Source organism: Pelobates fuscus, chromosome 6 (assembly GCF_036172605.1).
Source record: "Pelobates fuscus isolate aPelFus1 chromosome 6, aPelFus1.pri, whole genome shotgun sequence".
NCBI lineage: Eukaryota > Metazoa > Chordata > Amphibia > Anura > Pelobatidae > Pelobates > Pelobates fuscus.
Genome location: NC_086322.1, coordinates 138,320,329 through 138,343,441, shown reverse-complemented (window position 1 = coordinate 138,343,441; position 23,113 = coordinate 138,320,329). Strand labels below are relative to the sequence as shown.

The 23,113-nt window shown below is 35.7% G+C and overlaps 1 protein-coding gene across 2 annotated transcripts in view; it reads right to left on the bottom strand.

Moving 5' to 3' along the window:
* The window catches only part of EGF (epidermal growth factor), a 129,292-nt gene that overhangs the window by 7,624 nt on the left and 98,555 nt on the right, over positions 1-23,113 (bottom strand). For both annotated transcript variants that reach the window (XM_063458350.1, XM_063458351.1), the window contains exons 15-19: positions 18,511-18,678; positions 15,404-15,520; positions 13,972-14,097; positions 6,221-6,371; positions 2,267-2,428 (exon numbers count right to left, since the gene is read on the bottom strand). In XM_063458350.1, coding sequence (XP_063314420.1) covers positions 2,267-2,428; positions 6,221-6,371; positions 13,972-14,097; positions 15,404-15,520; positions 18,511-18,678 — 724 coding nt within the window. The remainder of the gene's footprint in view (positions 1-2,266; positions 2,429-6,220; positions 6,372-13,971; positions 14,098-15,403; positions 15,521-18,510; positions 18,679-23,113) is intronic.

Sequence of the window (23,113 nt, the reverse complement as noted above, 5' to 3'; positions counted from 1 at the left end):
AGCTAAAATGAAAATACAGCCGACTGAGATGTTTTTTAATTGATCTGTTTTACCTTTTAAATTTAAATTTACTCACTTTTAATTCCTAACACTTATAAGACATTTATTTATTTATTCATTAATTTCATATATATATCTTATTTTATTGTGCAGAGAATAACAATGAAGCCTGCTATGCACAACAGCAGATGCCGGCGTATGTCAAACAAAGGAAACAAGTATATGGCAGTTAGATTCAGGCACTTTTTTAGAGTTAGAGGAATCAGACTAGCATGTCAGTGGTTATGAGCATTGGTGGTGTCTTGGAGAGAAAGCACCCTGGGCACAGAAGTATGCTAATTACCGGTAGTTTTGAGAGACAAAAATATTACACAAAAGTAGACATTTAGGAGGTCTTTTCACCCATAGGGTAGGACAGTATGGGTCAGGAAAGGCACACATGTATAGTAGAACCCCTATGGGAATAGATCCCCTCCCTGGGTCTGCAGATAAGGTACGATATCCCACTATCAAGACATGGAGGGGGGAGAGGTGCGGGGTGGCTTCCGATACGTTCCCCAGTGACTTAGTGTGTAATATAGGACTTATGAGTGGGCACAAAGGGAAACATAAAACATAATTACCCATATGTAAGCGCTGGAAGAACATATTTAAACAGTTAAAAAACAGCATGTGGCAACTTCAATATAAATGCAGTTCACAATAATGTTATTTGGTGGACCCTTCAGGAGTTTGGGAGTCCGACTTCTGGGGAGGTGTTGTTCTGGTTTCTTCCCTGGCATGCACTTTGCATTGGGTTGAGCGGGGGGAGAACTCCTGTGGAGTGGTCTAGACGTGCCAGGCCTGTTGTTGCTGTCCCCACTGGTCCTGGCAAGCCCAGGCGTTGTAGGTCGAAGCTTTGTATGTCGAGCTCTGGTGTGTAAAGGACAGCACCTTCAGACACCCCCAGTAGTAGGAAATATAATTAGCTCATGGGATCAGGGTCTTGCGCCATGCAATAGTGCCTCTGGTGAGGTCCAGGAACAGCGATAGGGCAGAGTCTTCAAACAGCGGGGGAGCGTGTCCATGAACAGCTACACAAATTAGAGTCTTGTTCTGTAGGGATTAGAACCTGATTATCAGTTCTGCTGTTTTCTCTGATGGTGCTGACGCCGGTTTTGGCAGTCGGAACATGCCATCAATCTTAACTGCTTTGGCTTGTTTTGGTGCTAGCAGCATGTTTAGTAGCGTGTTTAGCAGGTGGCACATAGTGTGGCAGGTCGGTAAAGCTCACCGAATCCGTGATTCCCCACACTTTTAAATTGTATAGTCGTCTTTGATCTTTCAAAGCCTTGGTTCTTTCTGTCGTGGTGCTCTGTTTCCGTTAGAGTTCCGCCAGTTTGCGTTCCACAGAGGTTAGCCTAGAGTCGTGTGTTGTCGTTGTTGCCTCCAGGAGGGCTCTCTTAGTCATGGCACCTTCTATGGTGTCTTTATAGTAGGCCATGTCAGCAATGTTCGCTCTCAGTTTAGAGAGCATGTCTTTGAGTTGTGCCGCCGTGACCGGGTCTCCCATGGCTTGGCTTTTGGCACTGCTGGTGGATCAAGCGAGGCCCCCTACCCAGAATCGTAGGAAAGATCTTCGGAAGAGTAAGAGGAGCCCTCGTCTCCTGGAACCATTTTGTCCCATGCAGGCTTTTGGGAGCCCCACAGCTATTCTCCGATGTCTCGGCTGAAGGGGTCTTTGTCTGCCCGCTGTTTCTTGTTTTTCTGACCCATTGCACCCATAGGCACTAGAGTGGTAGTTTGCTGTCAGGTACTGCCACCAATTTCCCCTTATTACCGCAATATTTAAGAGCATAAGTACAGAGCTCAAGAGAATGCGACCGCTCTGTTCTGCAGCTAGCTCCGCCCATATATTAATATATTAAATATCAGTAATATTTTGATAAAAAATGTAAAACGCAATTGTAGATATATACAGGATTAATTAATAATGTGCAACTTCCAAGTGAATTTTAAATGTAAGGCCAGAATAGCCAAACTATAAGCATACCTGACTTTTTGCTGAGAATTTTTCCAATTTGGCTATAATGGCCTTACATTTAAATTAAGTTTGAATTTACTCAAAATTCTCACTTTGGTGAATAACCGTGTAAATATATTTGCATACTACTCTAATACAGAAATAGTAGCATCCTTTCTGCTGCTTTTGGTTAATGTGCATCTTTTTTATTTTTCTTACTGCAAGATGGATTTTCATTCATGGGTACGGCATTAAAAACTTCACCTGTAAAAATATATTGCAAATGAACCAAGTCCCAGGACGAGGATGAGTACAGTCAAGGAAACAGCGATAGTAACATTGCGAATCTTAATTTGCATGGAACGTGGCGCCCACCATTCCAGATCATCATATTGGCATCGCTCACCCACATATCCTGGCAAACACCTGTAAGAGACAAAGCACAATCCAGCCTTGAAGAGTGTTTTCCAAGAAATAGTCATTTGGGTTTTTTTAGAAAATGTATTGCTATTTTTTTTTTTTACAATTATTACTATTAGTAATAAAATTACACTTTCTACCACAACTGATGTTTATATGCTCTTTACATAACAATTGTAAACCTATCACATTCTCAGCAGGTACCGGGGGCCTAAATTGTTAGTTTAACACTTAAGTGTCAGCAATACAAGTTTGTGTTACTGACACTATAGTGTTCTTTTAACTTAACCGATTTTAAATGTTGCCAAGCAAGCCAGCACACTCTTAAAGGAGCAGTAAAATGTAACTAACGTGATGGACCACTGACTTATGCTGTGCAGTTAAAAAAATAAAATACACACACACAATTAAAGCAAACAAACAATAGCTCATGCCTTTAATGACTGGCTACAATCATTATTTCAATTATTCAATTAATATAGCAATGACAGTACACTATAAGTACATGGAAATATCAAAGAGCAAATGGATGTCATTAACTTCATCACTTCGTTATGTGTGGTGAGGTCATTCATGTTCACAGTTTTAATGTTGGGGCTTATGTGTTGTATTAAGTATGCTGAATAATGAAAACAAAACTATTAAAAGCTACATATTTAATTGCTCTAAATACACACAAAAAAAGGATTCTTAACATCACCATATAATCTGTCTATTTTAATCAGCATTTAGTATTTCTCTATAGATATTAATCTGGTTGATATAGTATTCTGACTGTTACAGGTAGCTTTTTATTACCAGTGAGTGGGTTCCAGAGTCAGATATCTACAGGCTTTTATTGATTCTAAAGGCAGTCCATGTTAAACTCTGTGCCAGCTACAATATAGCCCCAATGCAGTTCATATATTAATAATAATAATTTATAGAACAGGAAATGTAAAGCCAGTAGCTTGAACCCTGCTATAGACAAATGTATTTTATTTCACTTAGCTGAAGGAGTTAAGTACATACCAGACAGCATGCTCAGATTTGTTATACGTGCAGAAAAGAAATATAAAGTTGTAGGAAGCATAATTTTAGTAATGACATTTTACAGTGTCTGTTATTACCCAATTATTCACACTCTGTAAAAGTGGATCAAAGGGAGACTACACATTTTAATACATTGATACCTTAGGAGTTATTTTATATACACCAAAGAATTTTAGATCATGCTACATTCTATACGGCATAACTCCATCTGAAAGGCAGCTTATACATGATAATCATGTGATAATGCTCTTTAAGAATACTACATGCAGCTTTTTTAAGTCAAGGACGTAACAATGCTTCTTTAAAGATCATGTGCGCACAGTAGAACTGTCAATCCACTATATTTTTATGTCCTTTTCCACAATGGACATATTAGTTATATATTTTTTTTCACTCTTAAATTGCATGTAATTTTTTTTACTTTTTTTTTTTTTGTTTCAAACATCCTAGATTTTATTTTAGACTCATTAAAAGCAACATAAATAAATACAAATAATTAAAAAAAAATACTTACAGATTTGTTTTTGTTTTTCTGCAAATATTCATACTGACTGTATTTATTATTTGCAGTTCTGATGAGCAATTTAGATGATCTTTCCACTTGCCCTTCTTGGGGCTGCATTCTTGCATGATATATATACACATACAGACACACATACAGATTTACATATTTTTTTTATATTTTCTAAATTCTAACTGATGAGTGGAATAAAGAGGTCTTAATTGTGTATATCATAAGGGCTTCTAGTGCGGAGAGCTACATTCCAGAGAGAGTAAACCCTATCATATACAAATAATAAAATGAGTTGCATTCTAATTTAACCCACTAATATGTAAGCTATATTGTATAGCAGAAGCCATGGCTCACAAGACAACTGTCATTGTGCCCCAGACCCCCAAGCTCTGTACAGTAAAACCACCTTGTGTTTTTTTGCACCCTATATCAACACACCATGGACTTCTCAGTGTATAGGTTAAAATGCAGTTAAAATAATAAGAATGGTGAGAGCAAACACAGAAAAAATAAATAACAAATCGGTTACCCCTGTGATCAATCTGAATCCTATAGGAATAAAATCAGACAAGAAAACATAGGGTAATAATGTACAAACAACTGATAAAACAGTGTATAAATGTGTAAACTCACATATTTCTGAGCCACTTAAAATAAAAGCTGGCTCAGACTAAAACACCGTTTTTTAGCTACATATATACGAAGTCACAATTAAAGGTCATTGCTTTGTCTATAAAATAACGCAATCTCAGTCTCTGGTATTCTATATACTGATTTCTAGTGGCAGATGGATTATTTATGATGCCTTAAATTCTTAGCATTGGTTTAGTACAACGATAATTAACCTTGGCAATGCAGTTCCTTATGAACTGGCTTCTTTTTGAGGTAGTCATCAATGGTTTAGAATAAGAACAATATTTACGGTAATAAAAACATTTTAAGAACCACAGCCACAATAAGGTGCTATACACTCTGTGCACCAAATAATATTCACAATAGAACATATTGTGGTAGAAAACGCTTACAGAGGTCTGTAAGGACTATAAGGTTCCGACATTTAGAGGAACCTGCACACATTTCACCAGAAGCCTGGAACCAAACATAATTGCCTATTGCTTGCTAGTTTGTAGCCACAACTGGAGCACACAGAATACCCCCCCTTCCTATTACATTCTCCATTTTTTCCTGCTACTTCCTCTATCATTCTTTGATGACTATCTTGAAAATTGGACTGTTACCGATTTTTGTCAATTAATGCATTATATTTTTTATATTACATTTACTATGCAACCCTACAATATAAATGGTTACTAAAAAAAAAAAAAAATCCGATTCACCAAAATGCACACAAATATTTTGGCAGTGGTGGTGAACCATCGTGAGTCTTTAAATGCTAATTATTATTTTATTTCATAGCACCAGGAATATTCAACTGCTCTATTAGCAAAACAGACATTGCAACACCATAAGATTTACAAGAACCCTTACTTTTCTTACTTCCCCTAAAATAGTTCTTCTTTTGGGGATATGTAAAAAAATGCTTTTTGAGACATGTCATAAATTAAACATTTCAAATTGGTAAAAAAAAAAAAAAGCATTATTTCATTGGGTTTTTTTGTTCTAATTTCATAGAAAAATATCTGTAAAAGTACAAAATAAAATAAGGTTTCTCATATTAAACCTTCTAAAACTGGTTGTTTCCTAACCACTGTTAAGTGCGATATATAAATATTAACTATAATTATGTACATTCATTGTGCATTGAATCCCTTGATTGTTTTTATGTGTGCTTATTTGTACAGGAATGTAATATTAATAGTAGGATTAATAAAAGGACAACAAACAGCTGCTCTTAATACAACCTTCTCCAGAAGATTCTAAATGGAATGACAAAGGGGCTATAAGGCTCTCGCGAAATAGTTCCTACCACGTTTTAAACAAGTCAATAGTGCCATCTAGGGGACTGATTTACAGTGCCATGTTGTGATCCAGTTGCAGATAGAATATGGCTGATGACAAGATGTCTCTATCTAGCTAGACCAGGGGTTCCCAATTAATTAATCGTCTATTTTGAAATGAGATCAAACATGACTGTTTTTTACAATGGAAACTATGGATCTCATTTGGAGATATTTATTTTTCCAATTTAGCTCCTGTGTCAACTGCCACTGTATTTTTCTCTGAAGTCATATATTTTACATGTAATATCTAGATACAATATGAGCTTTACTATCTCAAAATGTGCAACTCACCTGCAACTGTAGTCTTCAGGACTAATTAGGTAGCTACAAACACCTCCATTTAAACAGTATCCTTCATGTGACTTGGGGCATTCTCTTGAGTACCCATTTCCAGAAGAATTATTTGTAATGACTATAAACGTGCTGGCATTTGTAGAAGACTCTGAAAAAAAGTTCATAACCTGATTTTTATTGCTTGCATCAATAAAATACCAAAACAAAATAAATAAACATTGACGTACAGAAAATAGTTTTAACCCCTTTGTAACAACAAAATATAATGTGGCAAGGGACACAATACTTTACTTTATCATATCATTTTCATGTTTAAAATTTTTCAGAAGACGTGCAAGAATTTGATTCTAGCCAATCACTCAAATAAAATTCCTCGCATTTGTCAAACAAATATATAAATCTATTCCGAAAATCCAGAAAATAAACATTGATAAACAAAATAAATGGATTTTTAATCTTTTGCCTTGTCAAAATTTCAACCATGTCAACACTTTGTGGAAAACTCTTTGAACAAAAAACAAAAAGGAATCAAAAACTAATCCCATCCCTTTACTGCAAAATATATACATAATATTTACATGTATATATATTGTGCAGTACCACGACCACGATAGCCTCATTTTCAGGACCTTTAAAAAAAGCATATGTTATTATTAAATAAATAATAGAATAGTATTTCCTCATACTACGAACATTCGGCTGTGTATTTTAAGCAATCGGTCTAGTTGATTCCTAGATCATTTCTTTATTTATTTATTTGGTTTACTTCTTTATTTATTTGATGTAGTGGTTGTTCCCTTATAGTCAATTGTCGTTTATTTTTGGTGCCATGGACAGAACACTGAATCTTGGAGAAAACCAACCTATTTGACCATTATCTTTATTGTTTTTCCGTGACAAAAGCACATCTTCAGAGTTATGGATTGGACGACCCACCATTTAACCAAAATTCAAACAACTTGCTATTCGTTTGAATCCTAATTTACAAGACTAGAGTTTACTGTTATTATTGTTATATATATGCTAGTAGACTAGAAGAAGTTGTAGCAGCACATGTTTGGCTGTTGCAAAGGGTGATGGGAAATGGCAGAATGCCACAGGCAGGTGTTTAAGGCCCCTTTTTCTTACCATGTTATGCAACAAAAATGGCTGAATCGTCCTTACTTTATTTTATATATTTAAATTTCATTTAGAATTTCAATAAAGTTCTAATGCAGTCTATCAGAAAACATGAAAACAGAGAATACCGCCTTAATAGCATATTAATGGAAAATGTTTGCAAAAGACAGAAGTTGACAGACGTTATTTTATTTTTCTATCAAACATTAACATTATCTATGTACATGCAATTAACAATTAAATATTGCACAGAAACAACGCTTAACAAAAGTATTGATCTTTTCGTTAATTGACTACTGGTCTTAATTGGTTTATAGGAAGAGGGATTAAAATAAATAAAAAAAAAAAATGACAGGGCCGATGCTACTTTATATGTTAAACTTGATAAACCTCATCTAAAATAGCTTTTTAGGTAGATATCTAATGGAGATCATGATTTGTATATCTTCAGATAGATATTTAACAAACAAATGTAAACAATAACATTGTAGAAATAGATGGATGATAGATAGATAGATAGATAGATAGATCACAGGAAGAGACAGATGAAGAGGAACATGGTGGTATCAAGGCAGAGCAGATTCTAAAGGTATATGTGATTGCTTATGAACTGCAGTCTTTGCAACCCTCTACATTTTTCCCTGGAAAAAACAAACTGTCTTTTCACAGGGAAAAATCCTATCAGAGGCGTCTCATTGAGAGCTTGTGAAGCTAACACCACAGTGTGTTGATCTAAAGTCTGAGAAGGAGGCATGGGGGAAGGCAGGCACAGTCAAGTTGAGTGCACCTGCCACTTGCGTTAGCTCAGGAGAGCTAATGGAAGCAGGAAACAAATATCTCTGGCTGTTTGATTGGCAGCCAGAGGGGTGATACATTAATTAATCCTAAAAGATTAAGAATGAAAGGGAATATCCCATTGAAATCGACACTTTAGTACCGTGCCTTTGAAATAGGACACCCCCCACCCATAATGCACGTCAGCAAGCATTTTCAATCAGTTTAACACTGAATGAGGGTCCCTGGCCGGCCACAGCCCTGCCCCTAGTGAAGGTATTGCTAACACAGAGATTACTTTATCTAGACATACAAATTCATTCCTGGTCAGCTGACACTCATTTAGCCACCAATTCCTACGCAGGCTAATGTATCTTCATAAGCACAAGCAGTACTGATGGGATGGGGTGCTGGGGTCTCGCGTCTAGCATTAAAACATTAAAAATGGTTTTGGTGCCAGCGGAGTACAGACACCATAGGCACTTCAATTAGATGAAGCAGTTACAGTGGTTACCGTTTCCCTTTAATACAGTAAGAATTAAAATATCTGAAGAAATACAGTTAAGTAGTTGAAGATCACAGTCAGAGACTAAGAATGAGGATTACTTTCAATAGATAAGATCGGTCAGAATGGAAAACAAGAGGTCTACGAGGTTTTAGATGGTTTAGTGATTATGGAGATTACAGGGGATTATTTCAAGATTAAAGTAGTAGACATATGAAAAGCTAATTAAATATGCAAGACTCATTTGATTCCAGGATAAAGACTCCTTTGGTTAATCAAATGCTATTCTCGGACAAGAGCGTTTAGAGCTAACTCACCAGTAGAGTTGAGTTTAGTTCCAGTAAATGCATTAGTGCATGCACAGGTGTAATTCCCAATTGTGTTTGTGCTTGGTTGTGTTCTCTGCAAGCATGAGTTCGCAATCTACACTCATCAATATCTGTCAGACGGGTGCTATAGTTAAAGGCACACTACACTGCTCAAATATGCTAAAAAAAAAATGTAAAGTGCTTAGTATGTATACCCCTAATGTAAACATGCTAACATTTAATTATGCATTTTTTTGTTGGGTGTATATCTAAAAACAAATTGCAAGACCTGCAGATCTCTTGTCAGAAGCCTTTGCAAACCCTCCTCTTCTAACCCCGCCTATACAATCTGTTGCTGTCCAATCACAGACTTGCCAATGCATCTCAATGAGAAGGCTTTGCAATTGCAAGTCTTTGAGCAATTGCTTCCTCTTGAGTTTAGCTCCACAAGATAAACAAACCAGGAAGTAACAGGACTGGTTGCCTAATTGACAGTCAGGAGGGTGTAACAAGGTTAATTTATAAAAGTGCCAATTTCTATTGAAATCTGCACCTTTTGCAAAATGAAAGTAGAGGACACACTCCTTACGGAAACAGCATTTAAGCAAGCAAAAGTGCTTTAGGGGTCTGCAGTGTCACTTTAAAATTTCCATATCCAGGTTCCCAATCTGTATTACAATGGCTTTAAGGATTTGAGAGAGATGTTGTTTGCTCCAAGCAGGACATTGTGCTGTCTGGGTGGAAGGATGAAATGCTGCCCCACCAATCCACCCCTACCAAACCTCATGCACATCCAGGAGATGCAGTGTGTATATTGTATGCAGTGTGCATAGTGAGTGCATTGTATGCATGTGTATAGTGGATACAGAGAAAGAGAGTGTGTGTGTGTGTTTGTGTTTGTGTGTGTGTGTGTGTGTGTGTGTGTGTAGTGGATGCAGCGTATGTGTGGATGCAGTGTTGTGCATGCAGTTTCATTGTAGTAAATATTGTGTAGTCAGTGCAGTGTCGGTGTAGTGGGTGCATTGTCTGTGCTTTTGTAGTTGAAGCAGTGTAGTGAATGCAGTGTCTGTGTTTGTGTATTGGGTAAAGTGTACTGGATGCATGTAGTGTGTGAAGTGGATGCAGTGGCTGTGTGAAGTGTGTGTAGTGGATGCAGTGTCTTGTGAGGGGTGATTTTTTTTTTTAAAGTATGAATTACTGTATTTATTGTGTAGTATGTGCAGTGTCAGTGTTTGTCTAGTGGGTGCAGTGTCTGAGTAGTGGGTGCATTGTCTGTGTTTGTGTAATGTGTAAAGTGTACTGGATGCACGTAGTGTGTGAAGGGGATGCAGTGTCTGTGTGTCGTGCATGTACTGGATGCAGTGTCACTGTGTAGGGCATGTAGTGCAGGTAGTGGATACAGTGTCTGTATGTAGTGAATGCGATGTATGGGTGTAGTGCATGTAGTGTGCGTAGTGGATGCTGTGTCTGTATGTAGTGCATCTGGTGCGTGTAGTGGATGCAGTGTCTGTGTGTAATGCATGTAGTGGATGCAGTGTCTCTGTGTAGTGCATCTGGTGCGTGTAGTGGATGCAGTGGATGTGTGTAGTGTATGTAGTGGATGCAGTGTCTGTGTGTAATGCATGTAGTGGATGCAGTGTCTCTGTGTAGTGCATGTAGTGGATGCAGTGTCTGTGTGTAGTGCATGTAGTGTATGCAGTGTCTGTGTGTAGTGCATGTAGTGTCTATGTGTAGTGCATATTGTGTATGTGTGTAGTGTGTGTAGTGCATGTAGTGGATGCAGTGTCTGTGTGTAATGCATGTAGTGGATGCAGTGTCTCTGTGTAGTGCATCTGGTGCATGTAGTGGATGCAGTGGATGTGTGTAGTGCATGTAGTGGATGCAGTGTCTGTGTGTAATGCATGTAGTGGATGCAGTGTCTCTGTGTAGTGCATGTAGTGGATGCAGTGTCAGTGTGTAGTGCATGAAGTGTATGCAGTGTCTGTGTGTAGTGCATGTAGTGTATGCAGTGTCTGTGTGTAGTGCATGTTGTGTCTGTGTGTAGTGTGTGTAGTGCATGTAGTGTCTGTGTGTAGTGTGTGTAGTGGATGCAGTGTCTTGTGACTGGGGATTTTTTTAAAGTATGATTTAGTGTATTCCCCCCTCCCTGCCACTTACCTGTGGTCAGGGAGGAGGAGAGTAGTTTCCATGGTGGTTCAGTGGCACATTTTGCTGTGTCCTGTGGAGAAGGGCCCAGAAGTCTGATGTTTCCTTCCTTCAGCTTCCTGTCATCTCTTCTTGCGAGCTGAGTGAGCATTGCCGCAGGTTGCTATAGACTGAACGGAATGCAATGAACGGAACGCTCTCATGGTGTTATGACAGACGATGACAGGAAGCTGCACCTGCAGGAGGGGAGCATCAGACTTCTAGGCCCCCTCTCCACAGGACAAGGTAGCGAGGGCCCAGAACTGCATATATATGTAGTGGTAATTGCTATATATATATATATGCATAGGTGGCCCAGGTTCCACAGCAGTCACTTTACAGTGTACCTGGCCCTGGTCACTTTACAGTGTACCTGGCTCCAAGTCCCAGGTAAACTGACAGATTTTGATTGGGCCTTAATCTTTAGAATAAAGGGCCATAAGATAAAGTAGTAATTTCTTAACTTTATAAATAATGTTTAAAATGGATAGTTGTTGATGAAGAATTAGTCATATTGCAATTGGCACAAAATTATAAAAATGACACTAGCTATTTTTTACAAAGTCATTTCATGTATGTTTTGACTTCTCGATAATTCTCACTGTAGTGAATAAACCTGTATGTCTCTGTTTCAACCACACAGTTAAACCAGAATTCTTTGTCTTAGAAATTCAATAAGACGATTATGGGTCCAAGTTAAAGGGAACAATCCAAGCACATCATTACTATAGCGCACTCTAGTGGTTACGGTGCACAAATGGTCAAAGTCCCTTATTGTATGCAGTTAAACCATTTTAGAATTGTTTGAAGTCTTTCCTGTGATCTGCTGGGTGCTGCTCTCTGCCTCCTCTATTTCAGTCTTGTAATCCTCTGTTTTGAGCTAAGTCTTTAAGAGCTTCTGACTCTCCTTCGTCAGTAGTTGAGGCAAGGTCTGGTGCCCAACAAACCGCAGGTTAGACGTCAAACCATTCTAAATCATTTTAAGCATTGAAGTGGTTTTGGTGCTTGGATTGTTGTTTTAAGGGGATGCATGTGAGGAATATAAGCTTTGCAATCCTATTCGTCACATTCAGATTCCCAAAAAATATTATACCTTCTGACCTGAGTATCTTTTTTTGTATGTAGAAAATTATTATAATTAATATAGTCAGATTACTTCCGTACTCCAGGATTCCCTAAATATTTCTAATGATGGATCTAATCTTTAATAAAACTACACTTGCAAAATGCTGCTTCTGTTTTCACTATTTTCATGATTTCTGCATAACCCTTAATGCAAGTGGTAACCTATTCAATTAACAGTTTGTTCTATGTTTTAAGAGACTTTTGTGATATAAGTAAAGTACAACATATCTTTGATTTGCATTTCAAAAGCTAATACCATTCCAAATAGCAGTGTCATCAGCAGCATTTTTTAATTTAAATCGAAATGTATTTATTTTCTAGATTTTATGCTGAAATTGCATTAAATGTTTGCGGAGTGTCAACTCAATGACCTTCATGACTATTCAACAAAATCAGAGTTATTTGATGAGTAGTACAACTGGGTCAATGTCAGTTTGAGTTTTTATTCATAAGAATGATTTCCAATAAATCTATGCCCTTGTGCCGTTTGTGTCTAGTTTTCTGGAGCTGTTGAAAATAAAGGCTAAAAATGCAGAAATAAGCATTCGTGATCTAAGGCTTTACCCATTGATCCAAAGTCAGTATTACATTCATTACACTGTAAAGACATTGACGTGAGAAATGGAATTGTGGAAATGTATTCCCCAGATTAGGAAGGAAACCTTTTAAATACTTTTGATCAGTTTAATAATGTGTTCTAGTTTGAAGCCAAAAATCTTCACTATTTCTTGTTGTGCTAATTTATAGTTCAATGAACTATTAAGTGGGTCTGTAGTTAATCCATTTGCTCATTCACTTGAAAATATTATAGTGATATCATGTGCTAGATGACATGGGTCACAACAAAATAAATGATATAGGCTGGGGCAAGACCTACAACAACCAGGAATAGCATACATTGTCTCCCAGAATACCTTAAAATGCTGAATTTAAAGTCATGCACAATAATAAGCATGTGCCACATAAACAGTTCTGAAGTGTTGATCTCCTGTTGGTGATGACTCGCTGCTAGTTTAGAATTTGAGATGGATGCATATCAATCACCACAGTCACATTATGAATGTGACTTAAAATGCTTGCACAAAGTAACAAAGTGATGATAGTAAACAGAATGAGGCAATATAACAGCAGCTAGAAACAAGCATACAATACACAGCTAGTGCACACATTGCAAAAGGCAGAGAAGAAATAAAACCATTGTTTAATTTCTCCTGTTACCTGTATGCTTTCTCTATGCTGCCTGCCAGGTGCTAAAGACAACGCTTATAACAATGACTGGCAGAGAGCTAAAATGGAGGCGACCAGCTGCAGGATATGAAGGTGTTTGGTTCTAGATGTCACACCTCGCAAACATATACTCATTAAATAAAGGAGGTAGGTAAACATAATTTTTAAAATATTGGCAAGTGATGGTTCCCCTTTAATTTCAGAATATAGGAAATTAGCTATGCTGTCTCTCTATGCTACTTGGCCCCTAAACCAGCATCACTCCGACCGTCTTAAGAAGTGTTCTTGCCCTATTGGCTGCTTCAGTTTGTTTACATCTGCTAACAGCCAGGAACCTCTCTCTTTTGCCAAGTACTAACCCATTCATGTACCTATAAGAACATGAAGGGAACAGCCACCAGACAACTAATCTGGCAAAATTACCGAGCATTGTATTAGCACAAAATTACAATGGCAGTTTTCTAACTTCTAAACAGCATTTGTAGGTAGTATAATAATGTGCTTACCAATGCATTTAAGGCCATTTCCTATAAAGCCATCCTTACATTTACAGATGTAACCACCCTCGGTGTTGATGCATTCAGCATGGTGTTGGTCACAGGAAGCAATGTGAAGTGCACACTCATTAATATCTAAAAGATAAGAGAAGTGGTAAGTGGTAAAAATAGCTTAATTGCATTTATGGCTGACAAGTTTTTTAAATCAAGTAATAAACTCATATATATATATATATATATATATATATATATATATATATATATAATGTTCTCTGTATATTACTTCCTGCAATATTACAGATGTAATTTTCATATATACATAACTAATATTCACAGATTCCTTTGTAATTAAAGGGTTACTCCAAGCATCATAATCATTACAGCCCACTGTAGTGGTTATCAGGCTATGAGTACCCTGGCACTGTTCCCAATTTTGCAATAGTTTGTCCTCTTACCAGGGTTTCACTGGGCCCCAACAGTCCCACAAAGGCAGCTTAACCCCACCTGGCTTCTGCAGAGCTGAATTCACTCAGCCAATGAATGACCTTCTGTGTATAGAATATGCACATTGTTGACATTAGCAAGCCCACAACTCTTGTTCCAGGCTGGCAAATGACATACTAATGACATTGATGAAGGTGGAGTTACAGAAACATAAACTATACCTGTGTGTGCATATCATACTGAAACACCGCATATACAGCCTCCAAGTACCATGGCCACTTTAAACCCCTGAAATGTGAAATTACCTGCAGCTTGTGTTAACCTTTTCATGTGTTGCTCCATTTACGTTTAAATTCATGTTAAAGATGTAATAAATTATATCACAATCCAGTTTTGTCTAAACACAGCCATGGCATGCACTGTAAATGGGAATGAGAACCATTGTTTCACTTCTCCTCTTCTCTATATGCTTTCTCCATGCTGACTGCCATGTGCAAAGGATGGGGCTTGTAACAATGATTGACGAAAATGGGGGTCCTTCATTAAAGTTTAGTGTACACCTCACAAATACATATAAGTTAAATAAAGAGGATAAGTAAACATAATTTCAAAAATCATGGAAAGTGACAGTTCCTATTTAAGATGGAGACTAATCCTCCTGGTTTGGGAACCTTAATTAGTTATTATGCTATTTTCAATGGGTCCACGCTGACTGTAAAATATTCTTGTATTAGTCAGACCCCATAAATAAGTTGGTTACCATAATGGCACTGCATTCACCAGTAATCTAGAGACTATATTGACAAGGGGAAGAGTCTGACAACGGAGTTTTGCATAATGAATTTGAAAGAATGTGTCCCTGAGTTAATCTAATAATGGGTCATCAAGCTCACACTGTGTACATAATTTGGGTCTTGGTCAAAATGAGCATAAAGTGGATGAAGCATTGCAGGGCACTGTTATACCTCTATGGTGGAAATAACAACAATATCATTACCATCACATAACTGGCCATTTCCATCAAAGCCTTCCAGACACTGGCATTTTGGTTTAACTTCTGATAGAACACAATGAGCATTGATATCACAGTGACTTTCCATGCAGGGACGCTCATCTGTTTAGAAAACAAAATATATAGCCGCACATATGTGCCAGACAGAGAATTAAAAGCATGACAGGTGCGTGTGCAATGTGACCTTAAATTAAAAAAAAAAAGTAGTAATATGGATTATATCATGACACTTTGTTACTATAATAAAGTACACCATTTAATACAAGCCAAGTGTTGACTAGCATTACCAGCCCTAAGCATTGAGTTATACATATATAACAGGCAACACTGATAGCAAATTAGCTCATAATACATTTTCTGCATTTTGATTTATCTCCATTTTAAATTAAAAGGAGTCTTTAGTATTTTGTCTAGAGGCTCTATTTAGATAATTTACCAAATTAAGGAATCCTTCATCAGGACTTCACTACAACTTTGTTTACAAAGCCATTACTATGGAAGATTAAGATAATAAGATATTATAACATTTTCAAAATATTTGTTTAAAAAAAAAAATGCCACAAATTAAACTCTGGAAGTAATCATCCAATAAAAAAAAAAATATTGCAATTTGTATAAATGTCTACTACTTTATATTATAGTTTTATTGTAAAAGTTTGAAGTAAGCAAATATTCACAATGGCATTTATTTTACGGAATCATCAATAAAGACATTTTATAATGTATAAAGAAAGGTGTTTTGATACCAAAAATAATTTACTTCATAAGTGCAATGAATATAGATATATTTTGCACAGCAAAGATTAAAACTGCATATTTATTTCTATCCATCAGCTTTGAAGGAAACTTTGACATACTTTTATAAGTTGTAAATATATTCTCATCGAGTGTTGCTGTTTCTGAACTTTTATAAGGCAAACAAAAACAAAGATGTCTACTGGTTAAAACACAAAAATCATTGTGTATAAACTGTAGTACTGTATACATATACAAATGGGCAAATATCAGTTAACTTGAGTAAATTACCTGTAACAATATCAAACTGAAATTTCCATTTCAGTAGTCAACATAGTCCTTTATTTAATATTGTCCGATAAGCTTTCCAAATGATTTAATATTTTTGGATAGACTTAAAATTATTGAATGTTATGAAAACAATTTTCATGTTGTAATATTTTCTATTTTATTTTTATATATATATAATTTCAAAAGTATATCCAAAAATATTAAATAATTTGGAAAGACTAGGCATTAATATTAAATTGAGGCTGTAGGGGTTTTAATTTGCCAACAAAATTGATATGTTTTGATGTCATTTACCCTACTTTTGATCATTACTCAAAATATCATTATAATATGAATGTACCGAGTTTTAAGATGACATTAGTTTTCCTTATTTTCAGGTCAAGTGTAGACAATACGTTCAATACTTAATGGCAATATTTATATGTGTGTGTGTTTTTAATCTTCAGTTATTTCACAATAATTTACTTTTTATTCTTGCCAATCTATGTTTCTATGATTAAAACAGCATTGTAGCCAATGTCGATATATAACGATATTCATTTTTATATTTTTAAATTATAGTATCCATCTCCTTTTTTTTTTTTTTTTTTATATTGTGCTTTTCCCTCAATTTTGAACTTTCTAACTTTTGTAAATACATTTTTGAAAATATTATTTGGTAAGATGAAAATGTAAAAGATAAATCCTTTGTCCAGAACAGGGATAGGCAACCTTCAGCACTCCAAATGTTGTGGACTACATCCCCCATAATGCTCTTGCACCCATAATGCTGACAACGCATCATGGGAGGTGTAGTCCAAAACATCTGGAGTGCCGAAGGTTGCCTATGCCTGGTCCAGAATCAAAGTAAATATAGATAATCTTTTTAAATTGTAGTTTTCCAGGCAGCAGACATCACATTTAAAAGTTGTGAAAACAGTGTTTCTTTATATTGCCTTAAAATATATATTATTCAAATTCTGTTGAGATCAAAAAGTGATTGAAGACTTTCAACTGAAGTAAGTAAATTCCCCAAAATTGATATCTGTAAAATGTAAATTGCAGATAACATAAGTTATGCCAGTGTTAGTATGTGCTTTAAAGATAGAGTAAATCTAGTAAATTGTAAGGGTAATGGTATTTCTGAGTACTAATATATCAAACATAGTTTGTAAGCATACCTTTTCTTTTGCTCTTAAATGTACATCTGGTAAATACTTGTAAACCCTTTAATCCTTTAAAATATTATTTTCTAATTATATGTGTTGAAGAAATCAAAAGAGCGTGATTCAACATCTCTAATATTCTTACTATGAACATAGTTGTGTTAGACCACTTTAGCATATATAAATAATATTTAATCACTCTCCTCTCCCGTGTATTTTCTGATCTGTACATTCAGTTTGCCGTATCCTATAACCATTGTATCATGAAGATCTTACAAAGCTGTGTGTGCATTGTAAAACATTATAATTGTGGTCTAATGGATATGTAAATCCACAGCCCACAAATGCTATCACTTTGGTCTGCTAATATGCTGTGAGTGGCTCTGAACTTAAATTCTCCTGACTCCATAGTAACCATCAGCAATCTGAGACCACAAACCCTATCTCATCGAGCATCAAAATGGTTTCTCAGATGACTTTCAAATCAATAAGTCTCTGAAATGGTGGTATCAGGAAGTGTATACATTACAGTATAAGGATTTAACATTTTAAGTCATGGTATAAAAAGGCAGGTTATTTATAAAGCAAAGCAAGATAAAAGATACAATCGATATATGTTACTACGAGCAAAGTACCATAAGACACTTTATACCACAAAAAAAACAACAACTATATTTTCACTGTATCAGCCGTGTGAACACATGTGGAGGGATTCTTATAATTTCATGTTACTATGCTATAAATTATAGGAAAATTTAAAAAAAACATTATGAGCCAGGAATTCCATACTCCTCCAGGACAGCATTCATTACACTGGAGAATAAAGGAATAATGATGGGTGAGAACTGAAAAAAGTGAATGATTTTTTCTGTTTGGTAACATGTCAGGACTTATTATAAGTTGTATTAGAGCAGATCCTACCTGTCACCACGATTTCAGTTACCAACCCTTCTGCGTCCAAACTATCTTCATTTTTTCCAGTTTCATGGATGTCGGGAGGTAAAGGACCGTGGACGAAGGATTCGTAGGTTTTAGTTTCATTACACACAACATTTGCCTTTCTAATTTGAAAGATGTCCTCTGAATTAACTGGAAGAGACACAGAGACATCACATTTTCTTGTTCTAGCAATTATATATTGACAGTACTCATCTTTAGTAAGCCGCGCAGCTTTTTTTTTTTCGTTATAAAAGGAATTAGAGGTATAATAGGATCAGTCGGTAATTGTAGACATTTAAAGAACCATCTTATTTTCTTTTTATTATAGTTGGGTGCCTTGTGGACTGTAACATAATTTGGTATATGTTTTATGATAACACAGAGACTAAGTTTAAACTAACTGCTGAATTAAAGTGTTACTGTTCTAACAAGCGGACACATTTCACTTTGAACAAAAGCCAAGTCTAAAGCCAGGGTCTTCAAAGTAGATGAACAAGGACACTCCGGCAAAATAAAGCTGTGCCAAAACAGGATATCTGAACACATATCAAATATTCTTAGATTATATTGTCAGCACACTAAAGCTTTCATTGTACTACATCAAGGCATCTAAAACAGTCCTTTCCCCCATCCATTCTTTATGTCCCAGCCAGAAATACATTTCAATCCATGAAGGGTATCAAAACAAACTGGCTTCTCTAATTCCATCCTTCGAACACTATAAAAGATTATGTCTGTAATGTAGTTACAAGTGTGTAGAAAAACAATGACTCACTTGAGCATTATTGTCTATTTCGGGAGAACGTGCACAGAACCCTGAGTGTAATGACATGATAAGCTTACAAAACAAAACTCTCATAAATGATATACCTGTGTGTGCCTAAAATACATTGTAAATAAAAACATATTTGAGACAGGATTAAGTAAATCCCAGGCTACCTGCTGTTGTTTCAGAGGCATTATCAGTTTTTCCATGTCCGCATTACACAGGGTCTTTATTGAGCAAACGATGTGTGCATGAGGTCTGTTTCCACAGCTCAGCACACTGGCACCTTTTTATGAATGAAAATGTGTTCTTAGTTGATGAACTCATCAGGATCAGCTGTTAGTTTAAATCCTAATTGGTCAGGTATCAGAATTTTCCACATGACAGTTCATCGCTAACACAATTTACATTTGTCGTTGTTAAAGTAGTAGAAGGGGGTACAGCAGACAAAAAACATAGTTTTAATAATAATGAAGTGATGATAAAGAAATCTAAAAACTAAAATCAATGTTGGTCATCTATGGTTCAAGTAGTAATGAATTTATTAATATAAAAGTTTTAAATATATATTTATATATAAGTGTACATACACTTAGAATTAAAAAAAAGGCCAGATCATTTAATTTGCAAGCCCTATATTTGATGCTGTAACTTTCCAATAACCTAGAAACCTATACATGGGGGAAGTTTTGTACTCATGAGACATTGCTGAACACAAATATGAGTGTTTAGAGTAGTAAAATGTATAATGCCGATGATATAATCAGTGGACAGGCAGTTTTTGTGTGAAAAAACAAATATGAACACTAACTATGGCCAAGTGACTAAGTGGCTACTAAAAAGACTGAGCATACCCCATTTGGATTACCCTGGGTTGTCTACTTTTGCAAATGGTATGACAGGGGTAATTTTCATTCCTGGGTTGCCATACGGTCTTAATAGCGACATGGATCCAGCAAAGCAATCTGGCAAATTTCAGTTGTGTATAAACTGAAAGGAGGAAAGCCCTATATATGATCTTGTAACTTTCTCCCCCCCCCCCCCCCCCCATAAAAGATGTACATGCGAGGTACTGTTGTACCCTTGAAACATCGCTGAACACAAATATGTGTATTTTATTTCAGTAAAAGCTAACAGTATTATGTATGACTATTACAATTTAAATGCCATGGAGAACTTGGAAAATAACAACATTTCTTAACCCCTTAAAGACCAAACTTCTGGAATAAAAGGGAATTATGTCACACATGTCATGTGTCCTTAAGGGGTTAATGTCTCACACTTTTTTCGATTTTATACTTTTAAAATTGTTTCATATCTAAATATATGATGTGAAATCAATGCCCTATATCTCCTGAACAAAATTATATATAATATGTGTGGGTGCGCTTAACTCCTTAAGGATCGCAGACGTACTAGGTATATGCGACAAAAAAGGTCCTTAAGGACTGCGGACATACCTAGTACGTCTGCAGCATTCCTTATTACTTACCCGATCGCCGCCATTCCCCAACCTGTGATTGGTGTTGCTCCGGTCTGGGGGTATTGCCTGACATCCCAGACATTTCCCCCCCCCCCCTGGCAAATTAGGCCCCACAGGCTATGTGATCGCTCTGAAAGAGCGTTCACATGGCTGCAATAGCCGCCCATGCATCTGCCTGCAGGGGGACTGCCTGAGCTGACAGGCAGTCTCCTTGCTTCTGAAAAATAGAATAAAAATATGTTAGAAATAAAAAAATAAAATATATATCATATATATAATGTCATACTAAGTGTATTTTTATATTAATATATACATATAAAAACAATATATACATATAAAAACACACTTATAATTACATTACACACATATATAATATATATATATTGTATATATATTATTAGAAAATATAAATAAGTAAATAAAAATAAAAAATATTAAAAAAAATAAAAAAACTATGTAAAAAAATTATATATATATATATATATATGTAATTTTATTCTAACTGTATTTTGATATTAATATATATTTATATCAAAATACACTTAGAATGAAATTTTATATATATATATATATATATATATATATGTATATATTAATAAATACAAATACAAAATATATATATCTATCCATAAATTACATAAATAATTTAATAAATATACAAATATATACTTAAATTCCAAGTGCATATTTATGTAATATTTTTACATAATGAAGTCATTTTATTGATTGCAATTTGCGGGACCTGCCTGACAGCCCAGGCCAAAAGTCCAGATAATTTAATTTGCTAGCACTATACTTAACCCTGTAACTTTCCATGATACCCTAAAACCTGTACACGGGGAGTACTGTTTTACTCAGGAGACTTCGCTGAACACAAATATTAGTGTTTCAAAACAGTAAAACAACGATGATATTGAAAGATAGTGATAGTGAAAGAGACTTTTTTTGCATTTTCACATACAAATGGCACTTTCACTGATGATATCATTGCTGTGATACGTTTTACTGTTTTGAAACACTAATATTTGTGTTCAGCAAAGTCTCCAGAGTATAAAAGTACCACCCCTGTACAGGTTTTATAGTGTTATGAAAGTTACAGGGTCAAATATAAGGCTTGATTTTCCGTTTTTTCACATTAAAATTTGCCTTTTAGAGCATTTGGTAGCACAGGAATGAGACTTACCCCCATGATAGCATAACATTTGCAAAAGAAGACAACCCAAGGTATTGCAAATGGGGTATGTTCAGTCTTTTTCTAGTAGTCACTTAGTCACAAACACTGGTCAAAGTTAGCATTCATAATTGTTTTTTTTTGCATTTTTTAACACACAAACAAATATAAATGCTAACTTTGGCCAGTGTTTGTGACTAAGTGGCTACTAAAAAAGACTGGACATACCCCATATTGAATACCCTGGGTTGTCTACTTTAAAAAAAAATATTTACATGTGGGGTGTGATTCAGAGATTTATGACAGATAACAGTGTTACAATGTCACTATTGATAAATTTAAAAAAATATATATTTTGAAACAGCAATGTCCTACTTGTACTTGTAGCCCTATAACTTGCAAAACAAAGCTAAGAACATGTCAACATGTAAACTTGTTAACTCAGGACAAAATTTTGAAACTACTTAGCACAGGTGTTTTTTTTAGCGGTTGTAGATGCGTAACATATTTTGGGGGTCAAAGTTAGAAAAAGTGTTTTTGTTTTTTTTTCATCAGATTTTATATATTTTCTTATATGATATGATGAAAATAATGGAATCTTTAAAAAGACCATTTAATGGTGAGAAAAACTGTATATAATATGCGTGCGTACAGTAAATGAGTAAGAGGAAAAATACAGCTAAAGACAAACACTGCAGACATGTAAAAACAGCCCTCGTCCTTAACGGTAAGAACATTTTAAAATGGTCTGGTCACTAAGAACTTGTACAATTGCCTCCATCCTTTAATGGTTAAGGTTTAGGATAATGGTATTTTTTTGTTTTAGGCTTTAAATTTTCACATTTGGGACTACATAAATTTAGGTTTTGAAAGGGTTAAATCTAGGTTTAGGGAATAAGGGTGTTTATATTACAGGTATGTGGAGTTTGGGTGGGTATTTCCAAAATACTGAAACCTCCTATGATTGATCATGTAGTTCCAAAAATGGTTAAACTGTGTGCCTCACTTAGTATTGTCCTGTGATATGCAGTGTGCATTAGTCAAGGAATTTCCTGTGTGAGAGGCTACTAGTGGGCAGATTGGAAGTGACCCCTTCAACTTCCTATCTAGCCTCTGGAGTAGCTGGGACAGCACTGAATTTTACACCCTCTAAAATTAGGACACC